General features: G+C 52.8%; 2 protein-coding genes across 2 annotated transcripts; both read right to left on the reverse strand.

Annotated features, from left to right (window-relative positions):
• Positions 1-8,780: 8,780 nt before the first annotated feature.
• Positions 8,781-10,997, reverse strand: LOC102100182 (acrosin-like). The gene is made up of 5 exons (XM_005523419.1): positions 10,927-10,997; positions 10,426-10,647; positions 9,850-10,115; positions 9,433-9,578; positions 8,781-8,966 (listed from the first exon to the last, which is right to left on the reverse strand). The coding sequence occupies exons 1-5, from the start codon at positions 10,995-10,997 to the stop codon at positions 8,781-8,783; spliced, it is 891 nt and encodes a 296-aa protein (XP_005523476.1).
• A 1,704-nt stretch (positions 10,998-12,701) lies between these two features.
• LOC102100356 (acrosin-like) lies at positions 12,702-14,933 on the reverse strand. The gene is made up of 5 exons (XM_014252816.2): positions 14,857-14,933; positions 14,362-14,577; positions 13,781-14,046; positions 13,357-13,502; positions 12,702-12,887 (listed from the first exon to the last, which is right to left on the reverse strand). The coding sequence occupies exons 1-5, from the start codon at positions 14,925-14,927 to the stop codon at positions 12,702-12,704; spliced, it is 885 nt and encodes a 294-aa protein (XP_014108291.2). The 5' UTR covers positions 14,928-14,933.
• Between the last annotated feature and the right edge of the window lie 1,652 nt (positions 14,934-16,585).

The raw sequence follows: 16,585 nt of genomic DNA on the forward strand, positions 1-16,585 counted from the left end.
AGTGAAATCCCCACACTTTGCATAACAGAGGGCACAGGGAGCTGTTCCACCGGCCAGGGGTTTGAAATGGACACTGAGTGTGGCAGCAGGAGCCGGTGGCTCTTTATTGAACATGACATTGGCGGCAAGTCTGCTGGGGGATTCATGGGGCAGAACGGGTATGGAAATCTGCTCTGTCTGGGTGACAGTGGCATAGGTAGGGAATTAAATGGGGCATCCATTAGCTCGCTGGAGCAACCCTTGCCTTGGAATAGTCACACAAGGGACTTTCCTCAGCACTATGGCATCCCAGACAGGACTGTAGAGAAGTACACTTGGAGCCCCCCTTCTCCAAATGTGCAGCAGGTGAGTTTCCCTGGGATTTTTAGAGCAGAACGGAGCCAAAGGGGGAGTGTTACAATTCCATGCACAGATTCTATGTAAATGATAAGGGTGGATTTGAGCCTCTCTGTTGTTGCAGACTTTGGTGCAGATTTGGTGAAATCACTGGTAGAGAGAGGGTGGAGAAGGCGTGTGCAGCATGGTCCGTGTAAGGCAGCCACAGAGGAGTTGTGGAGGTCCCCCTAAGGTGCAAGGGGTGGGGGGGGGAGAGCTGAAGTCTCTGCTAGGATGCTTGAGTCTCTGCTTGAAGAGTTTTGGAGACAGGCACAGGGAGAGCTTTGTGTCCCTTGTGCCACACAGTGGGTGCTAGGGTCCCCAGGCACAGGGGGCTGAAGTCCCTTCTTGGCATGCAAAAAGGAGTTTCATGTCCCTTGTACTTTTTGATGTGATGGGAAATATCCCTGCTGTAGTTCAGAGGGCGCCCATGGCTGAGGTTGTGCAACACTGACAGAAATTCTTATTGGCAGCAGAATTTTGCCAAGACAGCACAGTAAGATTGTGCCAGGGCAGTTGGGTGACTCGAAGCTGGTCTGATCACTGGGCAGGGTAATGGCCTTCTGTTGCACCGTATTAGGACCGGCAAAGTGATGACAGACTCTCTCGCTTTGGCTGCAAAAGAGAGCAAGTTTTATTCTTCCAGATCTTTTATAGACAGTTCTGAGACGGTCCAGAAAGGTAAAACTCTCGTTGGTCATGAAACCAACACATCACCATCACTGGACAGTTAGGAACACCCCTTGACTGTTTCTTGCAAGTAAACAACAAGGCAATAAACAACATCTGCAAAGATTGTTTTCCCTCTGCAAGGACTGTTTGGATTCCTCCATATGATTTCTCAGGCCTGAGTGAGAAAGTTGTGTGAAAGAAAGGTGTGACTTAGTTTCACACAGGCTCAAGCTAATGCCTGAAGCCTAAAAATCTCCTATTTGACCACTGTCAGCTCCCACAGCCTTCCCCAGCCTTGAGTGTCACTCTTGCACTCAATGTCTCCAGTGAGCAAGCAGCCTCTGAAATTTACTTCAGGAAATATTTGAAGAAGCTTATGGCAGGGTGGCAGGGACCAGTACAGATGTGGGGTGATTGTTCTCAAATACAGCCCATGTTGATTAACACAATGTGAAGAGTGCCACCTGCCATGAGGGAGGACTCCATTGGCCTGGAACCCGAGAGAAAGTACTTGTCTCATGTCTTCCCCAAGTCATTATAGAATTCTCTACTGTTTCCTCCCTGGCTCCCAGTATCAAAGTTTGATTGAAAGGGTATAAAATAAGGGGGAGAAATTGTACAGTATGTAGAAGATTTGTTAATTAGTGAGTCCAGAAAAGAAGTTTCTTACCCACCCTAGATTTGATGGACCAGTGTCACCCTGAAAACTCAGCTTTCAAACTTGTTGACACAGTTTCTAAAGAACTTTCCCAGGACAGTAACTATAAACATAGATATGTGTACATTCCTTCTGTTACACGTCTCTCGATAGACATCTCTCACGGCCAGTGCGGTTGGAAGGGTGCTATCCTGACTACCCAATCCCTGGCTGTGATCAGAAACCTATAAATTGTGAGAGAAGTTCTCTCCTTTCCTTCACCATATCTTGAGCAGCGACCGTGTGGCTTACTTCGTGTCCAACAGCGACATCTGATGACCCCGACGTGCAGGTGACGGTAACAGGGTACTGTCTAGCCTGTAGCTATGGCTGCTTTTGGGTTCTCTCCTACGGAGGGCCTGGTTATGGGAATATGGCGTGCGGTGTTTGATCAGAAAGGGGTTGATGTTTCGGATGCTGACTTTCAGCAATTGTATGAGTATGGGAGAATTGAAGGGTTTTTCCCTGTGGTTGAGGCGGTTTCTTCAAAGCCGCCTTGGGATGCATTAGGCAATTCCCTAATCGAGGCTATGGTGGTAGATTATGACCCCTGCCTGGCCCGGCTGCTGCAGATCTGGTGGCGTTGTGACTGCGTTCTGAGTAGTTGCACGTCCTCTCCTGCTGGTTCTGTGGCTGCTCTCTCTGACCTGGATGAGTGAGATGACTCTGATGCCAGTTGTGGGAGCGAGGTGGAGCTCTCCCTCCCCCCCGGTGATGCGGAGCCGGTGGATGTAGCCCCGCCTCACCTGGTGCCCCAGCGGCGGAGGTCTGGAGCGGGGTTGGGTCCCGGCCAGCGGGCCGTCGGAGGCACCGCGGAGCCGGGGGATGTAACTCCGCCACGTCCGGCGCCCCGGCGGCGTAAACCTGGGGTGGGGCTGCCTCATTTGTGTGTCTTCCCAGCACAGACCGATGGGGGGTCGCCTGAACAGGAGGCGGTGCCGTCCCTGGGCGCGATGTCACGGACGGTCCCATGTCCCCGCTGTGGCTGGGCTGTGCTGTACCCCGCAGTGGGGGATGCGCACACTGTTCCAAAGGAGGGCTGGCCGATGCCCATTCCTGGCTTTTGCGCTCCCGAAGAGATGCTAACTGTTAGGGGACGATTCTGAGCGCTGCCCCACCCCGCTCCGGATTTGTGGGGCGTGGGGAAGGGTGCTGCGAGTGGTGCAGACGCCGGGCCAACCGCCAGCTCTATGGTGCGGTTTTACCCTCCTGCGAGCCCGGGACACCCCTGGCAGTGGAGCGGGACGGTACCACGGCCCTGCGGGCTGTGCCTTGACCAGCGCCGTGGTCCCCCCCTGTGCTGGAGGCAGACTGCACTGCGCTAGCTTCACCTCGCCCCGCCTTGGGTTCCCGGGCATCGCCCGAGCCTGCAGCTGGAGACGGGCCCCCCTGTCGCCTCCTGTGGCCACGGTGGATCAAGGTCCTCCGCTGTTTACCATTGGTTCGGGTGGTGATGCCACGGGGACGAAGCCAGTGTCCTCCATGGGGAAAGGGTCCCCGGCTAGCCTGTGGACCTTGCCTCCCTGACAGATAACTGTGCGGCTGCGGGATCAGAAGCGCTTTTGGGGCTTAGCTGTGAGGGCTAAGGTTGATGAGGTTGATGACGGCCCCCTGGACGGTGAGGATGGCTCCTCGGGTTCCACTGGTGTTACAGCGGCTGTGGCACCGGATGCTGTTGTGAGGTCTTCCTGCCAGGTGCCTGGTCCTGTCTCGGGGGACTCTCCGAGACAGGATGCAGCAAGTGAGGCCGCTCCTCCGGATGGGTATCAGGCATTCCCTATGTTTCAGGATGCGGCTCAGAGGACTTACCAGCTGGTATCCTGGAAGGCCTTGATGGATCTCCAGGAGACAGCTGAAACACATGGGCTTGGGTCGAATGAGGTTATGCAGGCTCTTCGGGGCCTTGTGGGTGGTGTCCTTGTACCTTATGATAACAGGAATATAGCCTGTGTTATTTTTCAGCTGGTGGACTATGGCATTTTTGAAGGGGTATGTGCTGAGATAGCTTGTCAAGTGGTGCAGCAGAATACTACCTTGGGTCAGCGGGATCCCAGGAGGGTGATCAGCTCTGATGTTCTGCGGGGTAAGGATGGCTTTGCTGACTTTAATAGGCAGGTTGGCCTTGACCCTCTTGTACTTGAGCAATGCAAGGAAACAGGCATGGCAGCGTTGGTGCAGGCCTTAGAACTGGCTGCCCCCAAGGAGCCTTTTGTGACTATTGTCCAGCGTGATGATGAGTCTTTTTTGCGCTTTGTGAATTGGCTGACTGCTTCTGTGGAGCGGCAAGTGCAGGATAGTATGGCGAGGCAGCTTATGCTCAAGACTCTCGCAAAGACCAATTGTAATGCCACGTGTTGGAGGATCATTAGTGCGATCCCTGGTGATCCCTCGCTGCCACAGATGGCACGGGCTTGTGTAGAGGCTGGTGTCAATGCTGGAGAGACCCCTACTGTGGCTGCTGTGATGCGGCCACCTTGGGTGAAGCCGCAGGGTGGGCAGCAGCAACAGAGGACTGCTTAGGCCAGCAAGAACCAGAAAAAGAAGGCGCAAGGGGCCTCAGCTCCTCTGTATTACTGTGTCTGATGTGGTAGGGATAACCACGGGGAAAATGTGTGCAGGGCAACAGTCCATGTCAATGGTCAGCCTCTGTCGGGCTCGGGAAACAGGAAGCCAAGCACAATGGGGAGACATGCTCAGACACAGGCCTCTCTTCACACCCCGGAGCCAATGGAGGTCTGCTCAGCCAGCTCGTAGCCAGCACCTCCGGCTCTGCAGACCTTGATGTCTGCACAGCAGACACAGTCTTGGACTCTTGTAGAATGTACAGAGTTCCTTTGGATGCCTCGGGCCCAGTGGGTGAGGGCATGAGTGCTCTTTTCATGGGGAGATCTAGTGCCACCACTCAGGGCATCATTGTGCACCTAGGAATCATTGATTCGGACTTCACGGGGTGGATTTATGCCATGGTTTCCACACTCACGCCTCCTGTTACTATCCCTGCGGGAACCAGACTTGCTCAACTTGTGCCTTTTAAGTCTTGTGTTCGCAGAGTGGAAGATCAGCTGCAGGGAGATGGCAGCTTCGGATCCACTGGGCCACCTCAGGTTCACTGGACTGCTGTTCTGGCAGCCAAGGATCGTCCTGAACGGCTCTGCACCCTGTCCATCCCTGGTGAGACACCGTCACAGCTCAGTCTTCGTGGGCTTCTTGACACTGGTGCAGACATCACGATCATCAGGCTTGCCGACTGGCCCCTGGAGTGGCCTTTGGACCCGGTGCAGATGTCTGTCGTGGAGTTGGCAGGAGCCGCACAATGCTATGTGAGCTGAAGGTCTGTGTTCATCATGAATCCCAAGGGAGACACGGCCATGGTTTGGCCATATGTCACGAAAGATTCCCAGTTAACGCTCTGGGGGAGGGACATTCTGGCTGCATGGGGGGTGCGTATGAGGACGGATTTTTGATGGGGCCACTGTGTTGGAAGGTGCAGACTGTCCTACACCTCCCATACATTGGTTGGTGGAGAAACCTGTTTGGGAGAATCAGTGGCCCCTCTCTCATGATAAATTAGTCTCCCTCCGTGAATTGGTGCAGGAACAGTTGGACCAGGTCATCTGAAGCCTTCGACCAGTCCCTGGAACACTCCTGTTTTCTGCATCAAGAAGAAGTCTGGGAAATGGAGGTTGTTACAAGACCTCTGGAAAGTTAACGCTGTGATGGAAAGCATGGGGGCGATGCAGGTTGGAATGTCATCACCCACCATGCTTCCCGCTGGTTGCCCAGTTCTCATTGTGGATCTGAAGGATTGTTTCTTTACAATTCCTGTGCATCCCGATGACAGACCGAAATTTGCCTTCTCAGTGCCAGCTATCAATAATGCTGAGCCTGCACAGAGATATCAATGGAGGGTTTTGCTGCAAGGCATGCGAAATTCACCAGCCATTTGCCAATGGTACATGGCTCGAGCCCTGTCTGGAGTTCGTGAGCAGTTTCCTGATGTTCATATTTATCAGTATATGGATGGCATGTTGGTGGCTGCGCCCACCCAGGATGGACTGCTGAGGATACAGCCTCAGCTGATCACTGCTTTGCATTCTCATGGGCTGCAAGTGGCTCCAGAAAAGGTTCAGCAACAGCCTCCTTGGAAGTATTCGGGGGTGAAAATTTTGGAACGAACAGTCCAACATCAGGAGGTGCATTTGTGCATTCAGTGAAGACGCTGAATGATGTCCAGAAATTGGTGGGTGTTGTTACTTGGTTGCATCCCTATTTGGGACTGACCATGGCACAACTGTCCCCCTTGTCTGGTCTGTTAAAGGGGGACTCTGATTTAAAGTCACCTCAGACACTGACCCCAGAGGCACGGCAGGTGCTGGAGGAGGTTCAGTGAGCAGTTTCTGCTAGTCAGGTTTATCACATTGACCCTTCCATTGATATCGCTCTTTTCATTGTTACTCCAGATGTGCATCCTGCAGGTATCATTGGCCAGGGGAATGATGAGTGGTCTGATCCCTTGCATGTCCTTGAATAGGTTTTCCTGCCCCATCAACCGCAGAAGATGGCGACTGCAATGTTTGAGCTGATAGCTCATTTGATAATCAAATGCCGACAACGGTGTTTGCAATTGATGGGTGCAGATCCCACAGATTGTGCTCCTGGTACCAGGGAGGATTTTGACTGGAGCTTTGCAAACAGTATTTCTATGCAAAGTGCTCTGGAGAATTTTTCTGGGCAGGTCACCTACCTTCTGCCCAGTCATAAGTTATTGTAAGTGGCGAATTTCACTGAACTTTCTTTGCGGCCCAAACATAGTCAGGAGCCTGTGCAAGGACCTACTGTCTTTACTGACGGTTCAGGGAGGACTGGAAAGGCCATTGCTACCTGGAAGGATGGATCTGAGTGGCAAGTCTTGGAAAGTCGTGAGACTGGGTCAGCCCAATTGGTGGAATTACGGGCTGCTGTCATGGCATTTCAGAAATTTTCACAGGAACCTTTCAATTTGGTCATGGATTCCATCTACGTGGCCAGTATAGCCCAGTGGTTGGGTCATTCAGTCTTGAGGGAGGTCAGCAATCCTGCCTTGTTCTGTTTACTGAAGGCCCTGTGGAGTGCCATTCAGGCCCGGGTACATCTGTATTACGTTCTGCATGTGAGGAGTCATACCAATTTACTGGGGTTTATTGCAGAAGGTAACGTGAGGGCTGACAAGTTGACTAACCCAGCATGGTTTGCACCTCAGCCTGATATGCTTGGCCAGGCCAAGGTGTCACATGGATTCTTCCATCACAATGCACATACTTTGCAGAAACAGTTTCAGCTGACGTCAGCTGAGGCCCATGACATCGTTGAGTCTTGTGACGATTGTCATGTGCTTGCTGCATCTTTGCCGGCAGGGGTAAACCCCCAGAGGCCTTTGGGCCTTAGAGCTTTGGCAGACAGATGTCACTCAAGTTGCTGACTTTGGCTGGCTCTGGTATGTGCGTGTCAGTGTGGACACTTTCTCCTCTGCCATGTGGGCTTCTGCTCACAGGGGAGAAAAGACCTGTGATATCATTGTCCACTGGAGGCAGGCCTTTGCTGTCTTGGGCATGCCTTCTGCTGTGAAGACCAATAATGGTCCTGCTTACGCCTCTCAGAAGGTGTGGCAATTCCTGCAGTTGTGGGGTGTGTCACACAAGTTTGATATCCCTCATTCTCCGACAGGTCAGGCTATTGTGGAACGCACTCATGGTACGCTAAAGCAAGTTCTGCAGAAGCAGAAATGGGGAATGCACAGTCGGTTGGGAAAAGCTTTATATACCCTCAATCACCTCACAGTGCTGCAGAACTCTAGTAACCCGGTCATGTTGGAACACCACCTTTCTTTGTGGGCTTTGGATGAGATACCTCAGCCTTGGGCGAAGGTTGGAATCTAGTCACAAAACAGTGGGAGGGTCCTTATGACCTCATCACTTTGGGGCGCGGGTATGCTTGTGTATCCACAGATACTGGGGTATGCTGGGTACCTGCGAAGTGTGTTTGTCCTGACCTACAACCGCAGAGGCAGTATCCGGCCGGTGAGCAAGCTGGAGGCCGTGACCAAATTGGAAGTCGTCAGATGGGTGGGCCATCGGGTGAGGACTCAGATGCAGATGACATGAGTGCTTATCCCAATGGCCCATCCACAAGTGGGTGTTGATGCTGGACATTTGTTTCACTTTATTTTTGTGGTTTTTTGGGTTTTTTTTTTAATAACGAAAGGGTGAGATAGCACCCTGAAATTACAGCCTTCTGACTATATGGAGCATTGTTTATTTTCTTATTATTTTCCTTTTGATTGATTAGAATGTTGCTAGTTTCTTTGTTAATTTTTCTTATCTTTTTCTTTTTGTTAAAACCAAAAAGGGTGAGATGTCGCCCTGAAAACTCAGCTTTGGAACTTGTTGACATAGTTTCTAAAGAACTTTCCCAGGACAGTAACTATAAACATAGATATGTGTACATTCTTCTGTTACACATCTCTCGATGGACATCTCTCACGGCCAGTGCAGTTGGAAAGATGCTATCCTGACTACCCAATCCCTGGCTGTGGTCAGAAACCTATAAATTGTGAGAGAAGATATAAAGTTCTCTCTTTTCCTTCATTGTATCTTGAGCTGCGTCCATATGGCTTATTTCTTGTCCAACAGCAACAGACCAGATTCCTCCAACCCTTGGTGGTTCAGAGCACTCTTCTCTCTGACCAGGCACTTTGGGGCTCTTTGGATCCACTCTGTGCCTTTGTGCCCTCAGGCCCATTCTACAGATGACGAACTTGGCACTTCTTAACTTGCCCAGGAGTCAGAATTCAATCAAAAAGATGGTTCCCAGTGATGATAGGAAACTTTACTTCAACAACTAAATCAACTCCAGTGTTTATGAGCACAAAGGAGAGGAGCATGGGCAGGACAGAGCAGGCTTTTGACACTGAGGCTGCCTTTGGATCAGCAGGCATTGCCCCAGCAGGAAACTGTTGCTGGGCACTGCAGTGTGCCCTGGATCCTACTCACCCTGCTATTCAGAAAGCACTTCTAAATGGGCTCAGCCCCATCTGGGCCAGAATCCAGTCATAGAAGTACTGAGTGGATGTGTAGACTCCAGGCAGCTTTGCTCTGGCACAGCCTTTTCCCCAGCTGGTCACTCCAACAATCCAGAAGTAGTCACTGTTTTTCTCTTGACACATGAGAGGACCACCGCTGTCACCCTGCAGCAGAACAGAGAGGATTAAGATGGTATTGGTGGCCCCTGCCAGCATTGGGGCTGTCTCCTCCTCTCTCACAGCCCCTGCCAGAGCTGTATTCCCGGCAGAGGAAGGCTCTGCTCAGGGGCTGGAGCCTCCAGAGGCTTGGCTGTGAATGGCTTGGGGTCCTGTAGGGTAGGGCTCTCTCTGTCCTCTCTGCACAGGGCTCCTGCATGTGCAGAGGATGGACATTTGGCACCTGCACCTCTGGGCTGCCAAGAGCACTAGCTGGGCTTTCTGGGCTTTCAGGCACAAGGGGAGCCCTGTGCAGGCAGGTGTGGATGGGGAGTGTGTGGGAAGCCCCCACAGCAGCCGGGGATAGCTGGGGCTGGGAGAGTGACTGAGTGGCCGGGCAAAGCAGGTCCTGGGCTGTGTTGGGGTGGTGCTGCTGGTGTTGCTAGGGGCTGAGTGGCTCATGACACGCTCCTACCTGGCAGGTGTCGATGAGGCCCTGTGGGTAACCAGCACACAAGTTGTGGGTGTGGATTTTCCCTGCGTACCAGCCACTGCTGTTGCAGAGCTGGACATCGATGAGCTGGACCTTGGCCTCCTGCAGGTGATCACTTGATTCTTGAGCTGTGAGCAGAGAAAGGAATGAGCCCTCAGTAGCTCCTTGCCAGTTCTCCCCCTCTCCTGTTTGGAGGGGATCCCCTTCCCTCAGATTTGGCTTTCCCTCTGCAGAGGCACTGGCGTGCTGTGTCCCTGCTGCTTGCCTTTGGGGAGCAGGCCAGGCCCATCTCTGCAGAGGTGTTTGTCCAACAGCCTGGATTTGGCCTGTGCTGTGGGGAAGCCCAAACCCTCTTCCCAGTGTGCTGAGCTGGCTCCGGAGTATCTCTTGGGAACTCACCTCTTGCAGTGGTGGCACCCCAGCCAGCAACCCAGCAGTTCTGCAGCTCCGACAATCTTAGGGTGGGGTCAGCCACACAGGCCAGCTGGATGTAGGGGTTGCACTCGACAGGCTTGTTCAGTTCCAGCAAGGCAATGTCATTACTTTTGTCACTTTTATTATAGTTTTCATGACGCACTAACTTCTTAATCCGGCGCAGTTGTGCTCCAGGTCCTGGCTTAGTCAACTGGGTGGCTCCAATCACCAGATACACCATGCCAATTTTCCTGGAAGGTAGATGGAGAGAGGGCTGAGAGGGAGCAGAGCCATGTGCCACAGCAGCCCAGGAGTTGCCAGACCTCTGCATGGCATGGCAGAGGAGGGAGCAGTGCTCTGGCAGGTGTGAGTGCCCTTGTACACCTGAGGCTGGGAGAATGTCAAGCTGAAAGCTGCTGGGAAGCCTTGGCACAAGGCCAGGCTTCTCCTGAGCAGTGTGGCAGCTGGGCTGCCTGAGAGGAAAGGGGAGGGGAGTAGCAGGTGGTGCTGCTGGCAGGGCACCTGTTGGTATAGTAGGGACCATTACCTGCTCCTCCTTACCTGATGGGGTCGAAGCAGTGGGCTGCTGTGAGGACCCACTCTGCAGTGATGAGAGACCCTCCACACAGATGTCTTGTGCCTGGTATTGCAGGATGCTTTAGGCTGACAATCCAGGGCCAGGCCCCTGGCATGGCATCTGCACCACCCACAACGCGTGTCGCGTCATCATCATGAGCCATGTACTCATACTCATACACCATGGGTCGGAGCCCACAAATCCCTCTGCAATTAGAAAGTAATTTCCATGTTGCTCCATGGCCTGCTGTGGCTCAGGCTGAAGCTCAGCCCTCTGCCCTCCCCACAAGGGCTTGCAGGCACAGCAGGCCAGGGAAGCCCATGGGGTGTGTGTCTGTCCGTGCCAGCAGCTGGCTGCTGGCAAGGAGCTGAGGCTGTCCCATGGTGGGTGGGAAGCTGTGGCCCGGCCATGGGGGACAGGCGGGGCCCTGCAGGGAAGGCCCCAAGTGTTGCCGTGGCTCCCTGCCAGGGCCTGGGGCCACTTACCCGCAGTTGTCCCATGTCCCGTGCACCAGCCCGGCCACGGTCAGCAGGACGAGGAGACTGAGCCAGTTCATGGCTGCCAGAGGCCCGTGTGAGCTACAAGCACTGAGGGCTCCGTGCAGCAGCACAGCCACAGCCGCAATGCCCACAGCAGCCACGCTGCCCTTGGTGCCCTCGGCGCCAGGGCTGATGTCACAGAGCGGTGGGTTAGTGTTCTGAGTGCTGGAGGGGAGTCTGGGGCATTGGGGGGCCCACTGGGGGAGGGGCAGCAACTATTTGAGGAGCTATGGAATGGTTTGGGGTAGAAGGCAGCTTGGAGATCATCTAGCTCTGATCGCCTTGCCATGGGCATGGAGGGAGAGCTTGCACTAGACCCAGTTGTCCAGAGCCTGGCTCAGAAGCTGTCCTTTAACACTTCAAGGAATGGAGCATTCACAGCTGCTCTGGGTAACTTTTTCCTTTGCCTCAGTACTCTCACAATCAAGAATTCCTTCATATGATCCCATCTAAAACTACCCTCTGTCGCTGTAAAGTCATTGCCCTTTGTCCTGTCAGGACCTGCCCTTGTAAGAAGGCTCACTGCTGCTGTCTTTAAGCCCCTCTTTCTGCAGGATGAGATTGTGTAGTCCCCAGGGAAGGCAGCTGCTGAGGAATCCATTTGGGGCGGGGAGCTGGCTGTGCAGCTGCAATGCCAGCTGCAGATTGAGCTCTGGCTGACAGAAGCCCAGGACCAGAGGCAGTGAAATCCCCACAGTTTGCATAACAGAGGGCACAGGGAGCTGTTCCACCGGCCAGGGGTTTGAAATGGACACTGAGTGTGGCAGCAGGAGCTGGTGGCTCTTTATTGAACATGACATCAGCAAGTATGCTGGGGGAATCCTGAGGTTGAATGGGTACAGAAACCAGTGTGGCATGGGTAGGGAATCAGAGGGCACCCATCAGCTACTTGTAGTCACCTGTGCCTCCTGAATGCAGGTCACAGAAGGGTTTCCTCAGCACTACAGCTGCACAGATGGGACCTTAGGGCACTACTGCTGGAGCATTTTTACACAGCCTTGGTGTTGCAGTTGGTGTTGGCTCACTCACCTTTGCTTCTCATAGTGTTCCCTGGTGTGCTCTCCTACTGTTCCTGCCAGGTTCCACTCCCCAGAATGACCCCAGCTCTTCCTTTGAGTATCTGGGAAGTGTGACCACCTGGCAAATCAATCCCCCCTTAGTACCAGTGAAATCTGGCACTGCCTTGGGGCACTGGCACTCCAGTCAGGAGCCAGGAGTTTCCCTTGTCATGCTTGGGACTTTTCCAGATCTGTTCCCTTAGCCCAGGCTCACACTTAGCCCAAGGGCTTTGAGCACTGCCCCCAAGGTGTCTGCTTTTTTTCCTATCCCCTTCTTGGCTTGATGTACCGGGTTCCTCTAGTCCAAGGTGGCTCAGAGCACTCTCCTCTCAGACCAGGTACTTTCCAGCCCTTTGGAGCCACTTTGGAGCCTTTGTGCTTGGCAGGTCTGCCCTCAGGCTCATTCTGCAGGTGCCAATTCTGTCAGATCTTGTTTTGCCCAGGAGATGGAACTGCACTGAAAAGATGGTTCCCTGTGACCATAGGAAACTTTACTCCAACACCTAAATCACCTCCACTGTCTGCCTGCACAGGGGAGAGGAGTGTGGTCATGACATTGCAGTTTTTTGACACTGAGACTGCCTTTAGATCAGCAGGCATTGCCCCAGCAGGAAACTGTTGCTGGGCACTGCAGTGTGCCCTGGATCCTACTCACCCTGCTATTCAGAAAGCACTTCTAAATGGGCTCAGCCCCATCTGGGCCAGAATCCAGTCATAGAAGTACTGAGTGGATGTGTAGACTCCAGGCAGCTTTGCTCTGGCACAGCCTTTTCCCCAGCTGGTCACTCCAATGACCCACCAGGAGTCAGCGTTGTTGTCCTGGCACATGAGAGGACCACCACTGTCACCCTGCAGCAGAACAGAGAGGATTAAGGTGGTGTTGGTGGCCCCTGCCAGCATTGGGGCTGTCTCCTCCTCTCTCACAGCCCCTGCCAGAGCTGTATTCCCAGCAGAGGAAAGCTCTGCTCAGGGGTTGGAGCCTCCAGAGGCTTGGCTGTGAATGTCTTGGGGTCCTGTAGGGTAGGGCTCTCTCTGTCCTCTCTGCACAGGGCTCCTGCATGTGCAGAGGATGGACATTTGGCACCTGCACCTCTGGGCTGCCAAGAGCACTAGCTGGGCTTTCTGGGCTTTCAGGCACAAGGGGAGCCCTGTGCAGGCAGGTGTGGATGGGGAGTGTGTGGGAAGTCCCCACAGCAGCAGCCGGGGGTAGCCGGGGCTGGGAGAGCGGCTGAGTGGCTGGGCAAAGCAGGTCCTGGGCTGTGTTGGGGTGGTGCTGCTGGTGTTGCTAGGGGCTGAGTGGCTCATGACACGCTCCTACCTGGCAGGTGTCAATGTTTCCCTGTGGGTAACCAGCACACAAGTTGTGGGTATGGATTTTCCCTGCGTACCAGCCACTGCTGTTGCAGAGCTGGACATCGATGAGCTGGACCTTGGCCTCCTGCAGGCTATCACTTGAGTCTTGACCTAAGATCAGAGAAAGGAATGAGCCCTCAGTAGCTCCTTGCCAGTTCTCCCCCTCGCTTGTCTGGAGGGGATCCCCTTCCCTCAGATTTGGCTTTCCCTCTGCAGAGGCACTGGGGTTCTGTGTCCCTGCTCCCTGTCTTTGGGGAGCAGGCCAGGCCCATCTCTGCAGAGGTGTTCATCTAACAGCCTGGATTTGGCCTGTGCTGTGGGGAAGCCCAAACCCTCTCCCCAGTGTGCTGAGCTTGCTCTACAGGCAGGAGTCCATCTTGGGAACTCACCTCCTTTTGTGGTTGAACCCCAGCCAGCAATCCAGCAGTTTTGCAGTTCTGAGACTCTTAGGGCAGGTTCAGCTACACAGGCCAGCTGGATATAAGGGCTGCACTGGACAGGCTCGTCCAGTTCCAGCAAGGCAATGTCATTAGTTATATCACTTCTCCTATAATTTTCATGACGAAATAGCTTCTTAATCCGGCGCACTTTTGCCTCAGGTCCTGGCTGAGTCAACTGGGTGACCCCAATCACCACGTTCAGGATGCCAATTTTCCTGGTAGGCAGATGGAGAGAGGGCTGAGAGGGAGCAGAGCCATGTGCCACAGCAGCCCAGGAGTTGCCAGACCTCTGCATGGCAAGGCAGAGGAGGGAGCAGGGCTCTGGCAGGTGTGAGTGCCCTTGCACAAGTTAGGCTGGGGGAATGTCAAGTTGAAAGCTGCTGGGAAGCCTTGGCACAAGGCCAGGCTTCTCCTGAGCAGTGTGGCAGCTGGGCTGCCTGAGAGGAAAGGGGAGGGGAGTAGCAGGTGGTGCTGCTGGCAGGGCACCTGCTGGTGTTGTGGGGATGTCCCCATTCCCTGCTCCTACTTACTTAAACTTGTCAAAGCAGTGGGCTGCTGTGAGGACCCACTCTGCAGTGATGAGAGACCCTCCACACCAATGTTCGAAGCCTGAACGCCAGGGGTACTGGATGCTGACCATCCATGGCCAGGCTCCTGGCAGGGCACCTGTGCCACCCACGATGCGTGTCATGCCATAGTCATGAGGTATGGAGTCAGACACCATGGGTCGGAGTCCACAAGTCCATCTGCAAGCAGAAAGTGATTTCCATGCTGCTCCATGGCCTGCTGTGGCTCAGGCTGAAGCTCAGCCCTCTGCCCTCCCCACAAGGGCTTGCAGGCACAGCAGGCCAGGGAAGCCCATGGGGTGTGTGTCTGTCCGTGCCAGCAGCTGGCTGCTGGCAAGGAGCTGAGGCTGTCCCATGGTGGGTGGGAAGCTGTGGCCCAGCCATGGGGGACAGGCAGGGCCCTGCAGGGAAGGCCCCAAGTGTTGCCGTGGCTCCCTGCCAGGGCCTGGGGCCACTTACCCGCAGTTGTCCCATGTCCCGTGCACCAGCCCGGCCACGGTCAGCAGGACGAGGAGACTGAGCCAGTTCATGGCTGCCAGAGGCTTGTGTGAGCAGCAAGCACTGAGGGCTCCGTGCAGCAGCACAGCCACAGCCGCAATGCCCACAGCAGCCACGCTGCCCTTGGCGTCCTCGGCGCCAGGGCTGATGTCACAGAGCGGTGGGATCCATCTTCTGGGCACTGGGGGAGTCTAAGGCATGGGGGTCCCCTGCAGGAGGAATATGATTCAAGGAACCAGAGAATGGTTTGTGGTGGGAAGGACCTTGGAGATCATCTTGCTGTGACCCTCTTGCCATTGGGAGAGATGGAGAGCTTGCAGGAGACCCCATTGCTCAGAGCCTGGCTCTGAAACTTGTCCTCACACACTTTGAGGGATGGGGCACCCTCAGCTGCTTTGGGCAACCTATGCTGGTTGCCTCAGCAACCACAGTCAAGAGTTTCTTCCTAATATCTAATCTAAACCTACTCTCTCATTTTGAAGCCTTTCCCTCTTGTCATTTCTCGTGTTGACCCCAAAGAAATCATTACCTGCATTTCATAAAGTGGAATTCCATATGTAGCCTAATTATGTATTTTTGTAAACTGCATTAAGGCCTTTGTTCAGTAGGATGTATGCCAATGCGAATAATTTTTCTTACTGGAAATGTGTTGTTAATTTTTGCTATTAAGTGTTTATCTGAATGTCTTTAGGTACTTTCCTTAAAATTATGGCAGATGTTTTTCAAAGTAGTTTTGTTTTCTGTAGCCTTCTATATATGTATAATGAATCATTAAAAATTAGGAACTATTAAAATTATAATAAAGAAAAAGGTTTATTCTGTAGCCAAAGTGTTAATATGAGTGTTTCTGTGCTCAAGACTGTCTTGAAATATCAGGTTATTTGCTGAGTATTGATTTCCTTATTTTATGCTTTCATTGGTATCTTGGTAGTTATTAACTTGACTTCTTCATGTACAGCAAACCAAGCAGAGATATGACAGTCTTATACTGCTCACTTTTCTCTAATGAGGAGAATTTTCATAATGCGATGAAAGCTTCACTAAAGAATGACAAACCATGTTGTTAATTTAATTCTTTGCATACTCTTTTTTAATTCAGTTGACATTACTAGTGACTGTGCATTTTACAATTCTAAAATGTCATTAAATAATTTTCTTTACAGACTTTACAAGTTTAATTAGTGCATCTCTAAATTTACCAGCCTCTTGTCTCAACTTTTCCCACACTGTGATCTTGTTTTTAAAGAGTATCCTTCTTACTACTCCATATCATGTAATTCTACACCTGTTAGGATTGAACAACTTTGTAGTGAATAAGAAATAGATTATTCATTTGTTTAGATTCAGGTTTAACCTGTGTATTGCCTGAGGAGCCACAGATTTGAAATGTAAACACAAAATATCTCTGTAGTCGCCAAGTCGCCAAAATCACTGAGCCCACACTACTTGTCCTAGGTACAGAGGAAAAGACAGATGGAGTTTCTAGCGCTCTCTAATTCAATACCATCTACCTCATTGCAGGGCTGTGGTTTCAGCAGGACATCTGGGGTGCTGGAAGCAGAAAACTCCTCATCTTTTTGCTGGGCTCGTGGAAGGGATTGGGACTGCGTGGCTGCTTGGCACCTAGATAAAGCCACCATGGCCACCTTAGAATCCCATTGCTGCCACCTCAGCTATATTTATACAGAAT

Source organism: Pseudopodoces humilis, chromosome 3 (genome assembly GCF_049639895.1).
Source record: "Pseudopodoces humilis isolate 2021_Gansu_Grassland_sample_001 chromosome 3, ASM4963989v1, whole genome shotgun sequence".
In the NCBI taxonomy this organism is placed as follows: domain Eukaryota; kingdom Metazoa; phylum Chordata; class Aves; order Passeriformes; family Paridae; genus Pseudopodoces; species Pseudopodoces humilis.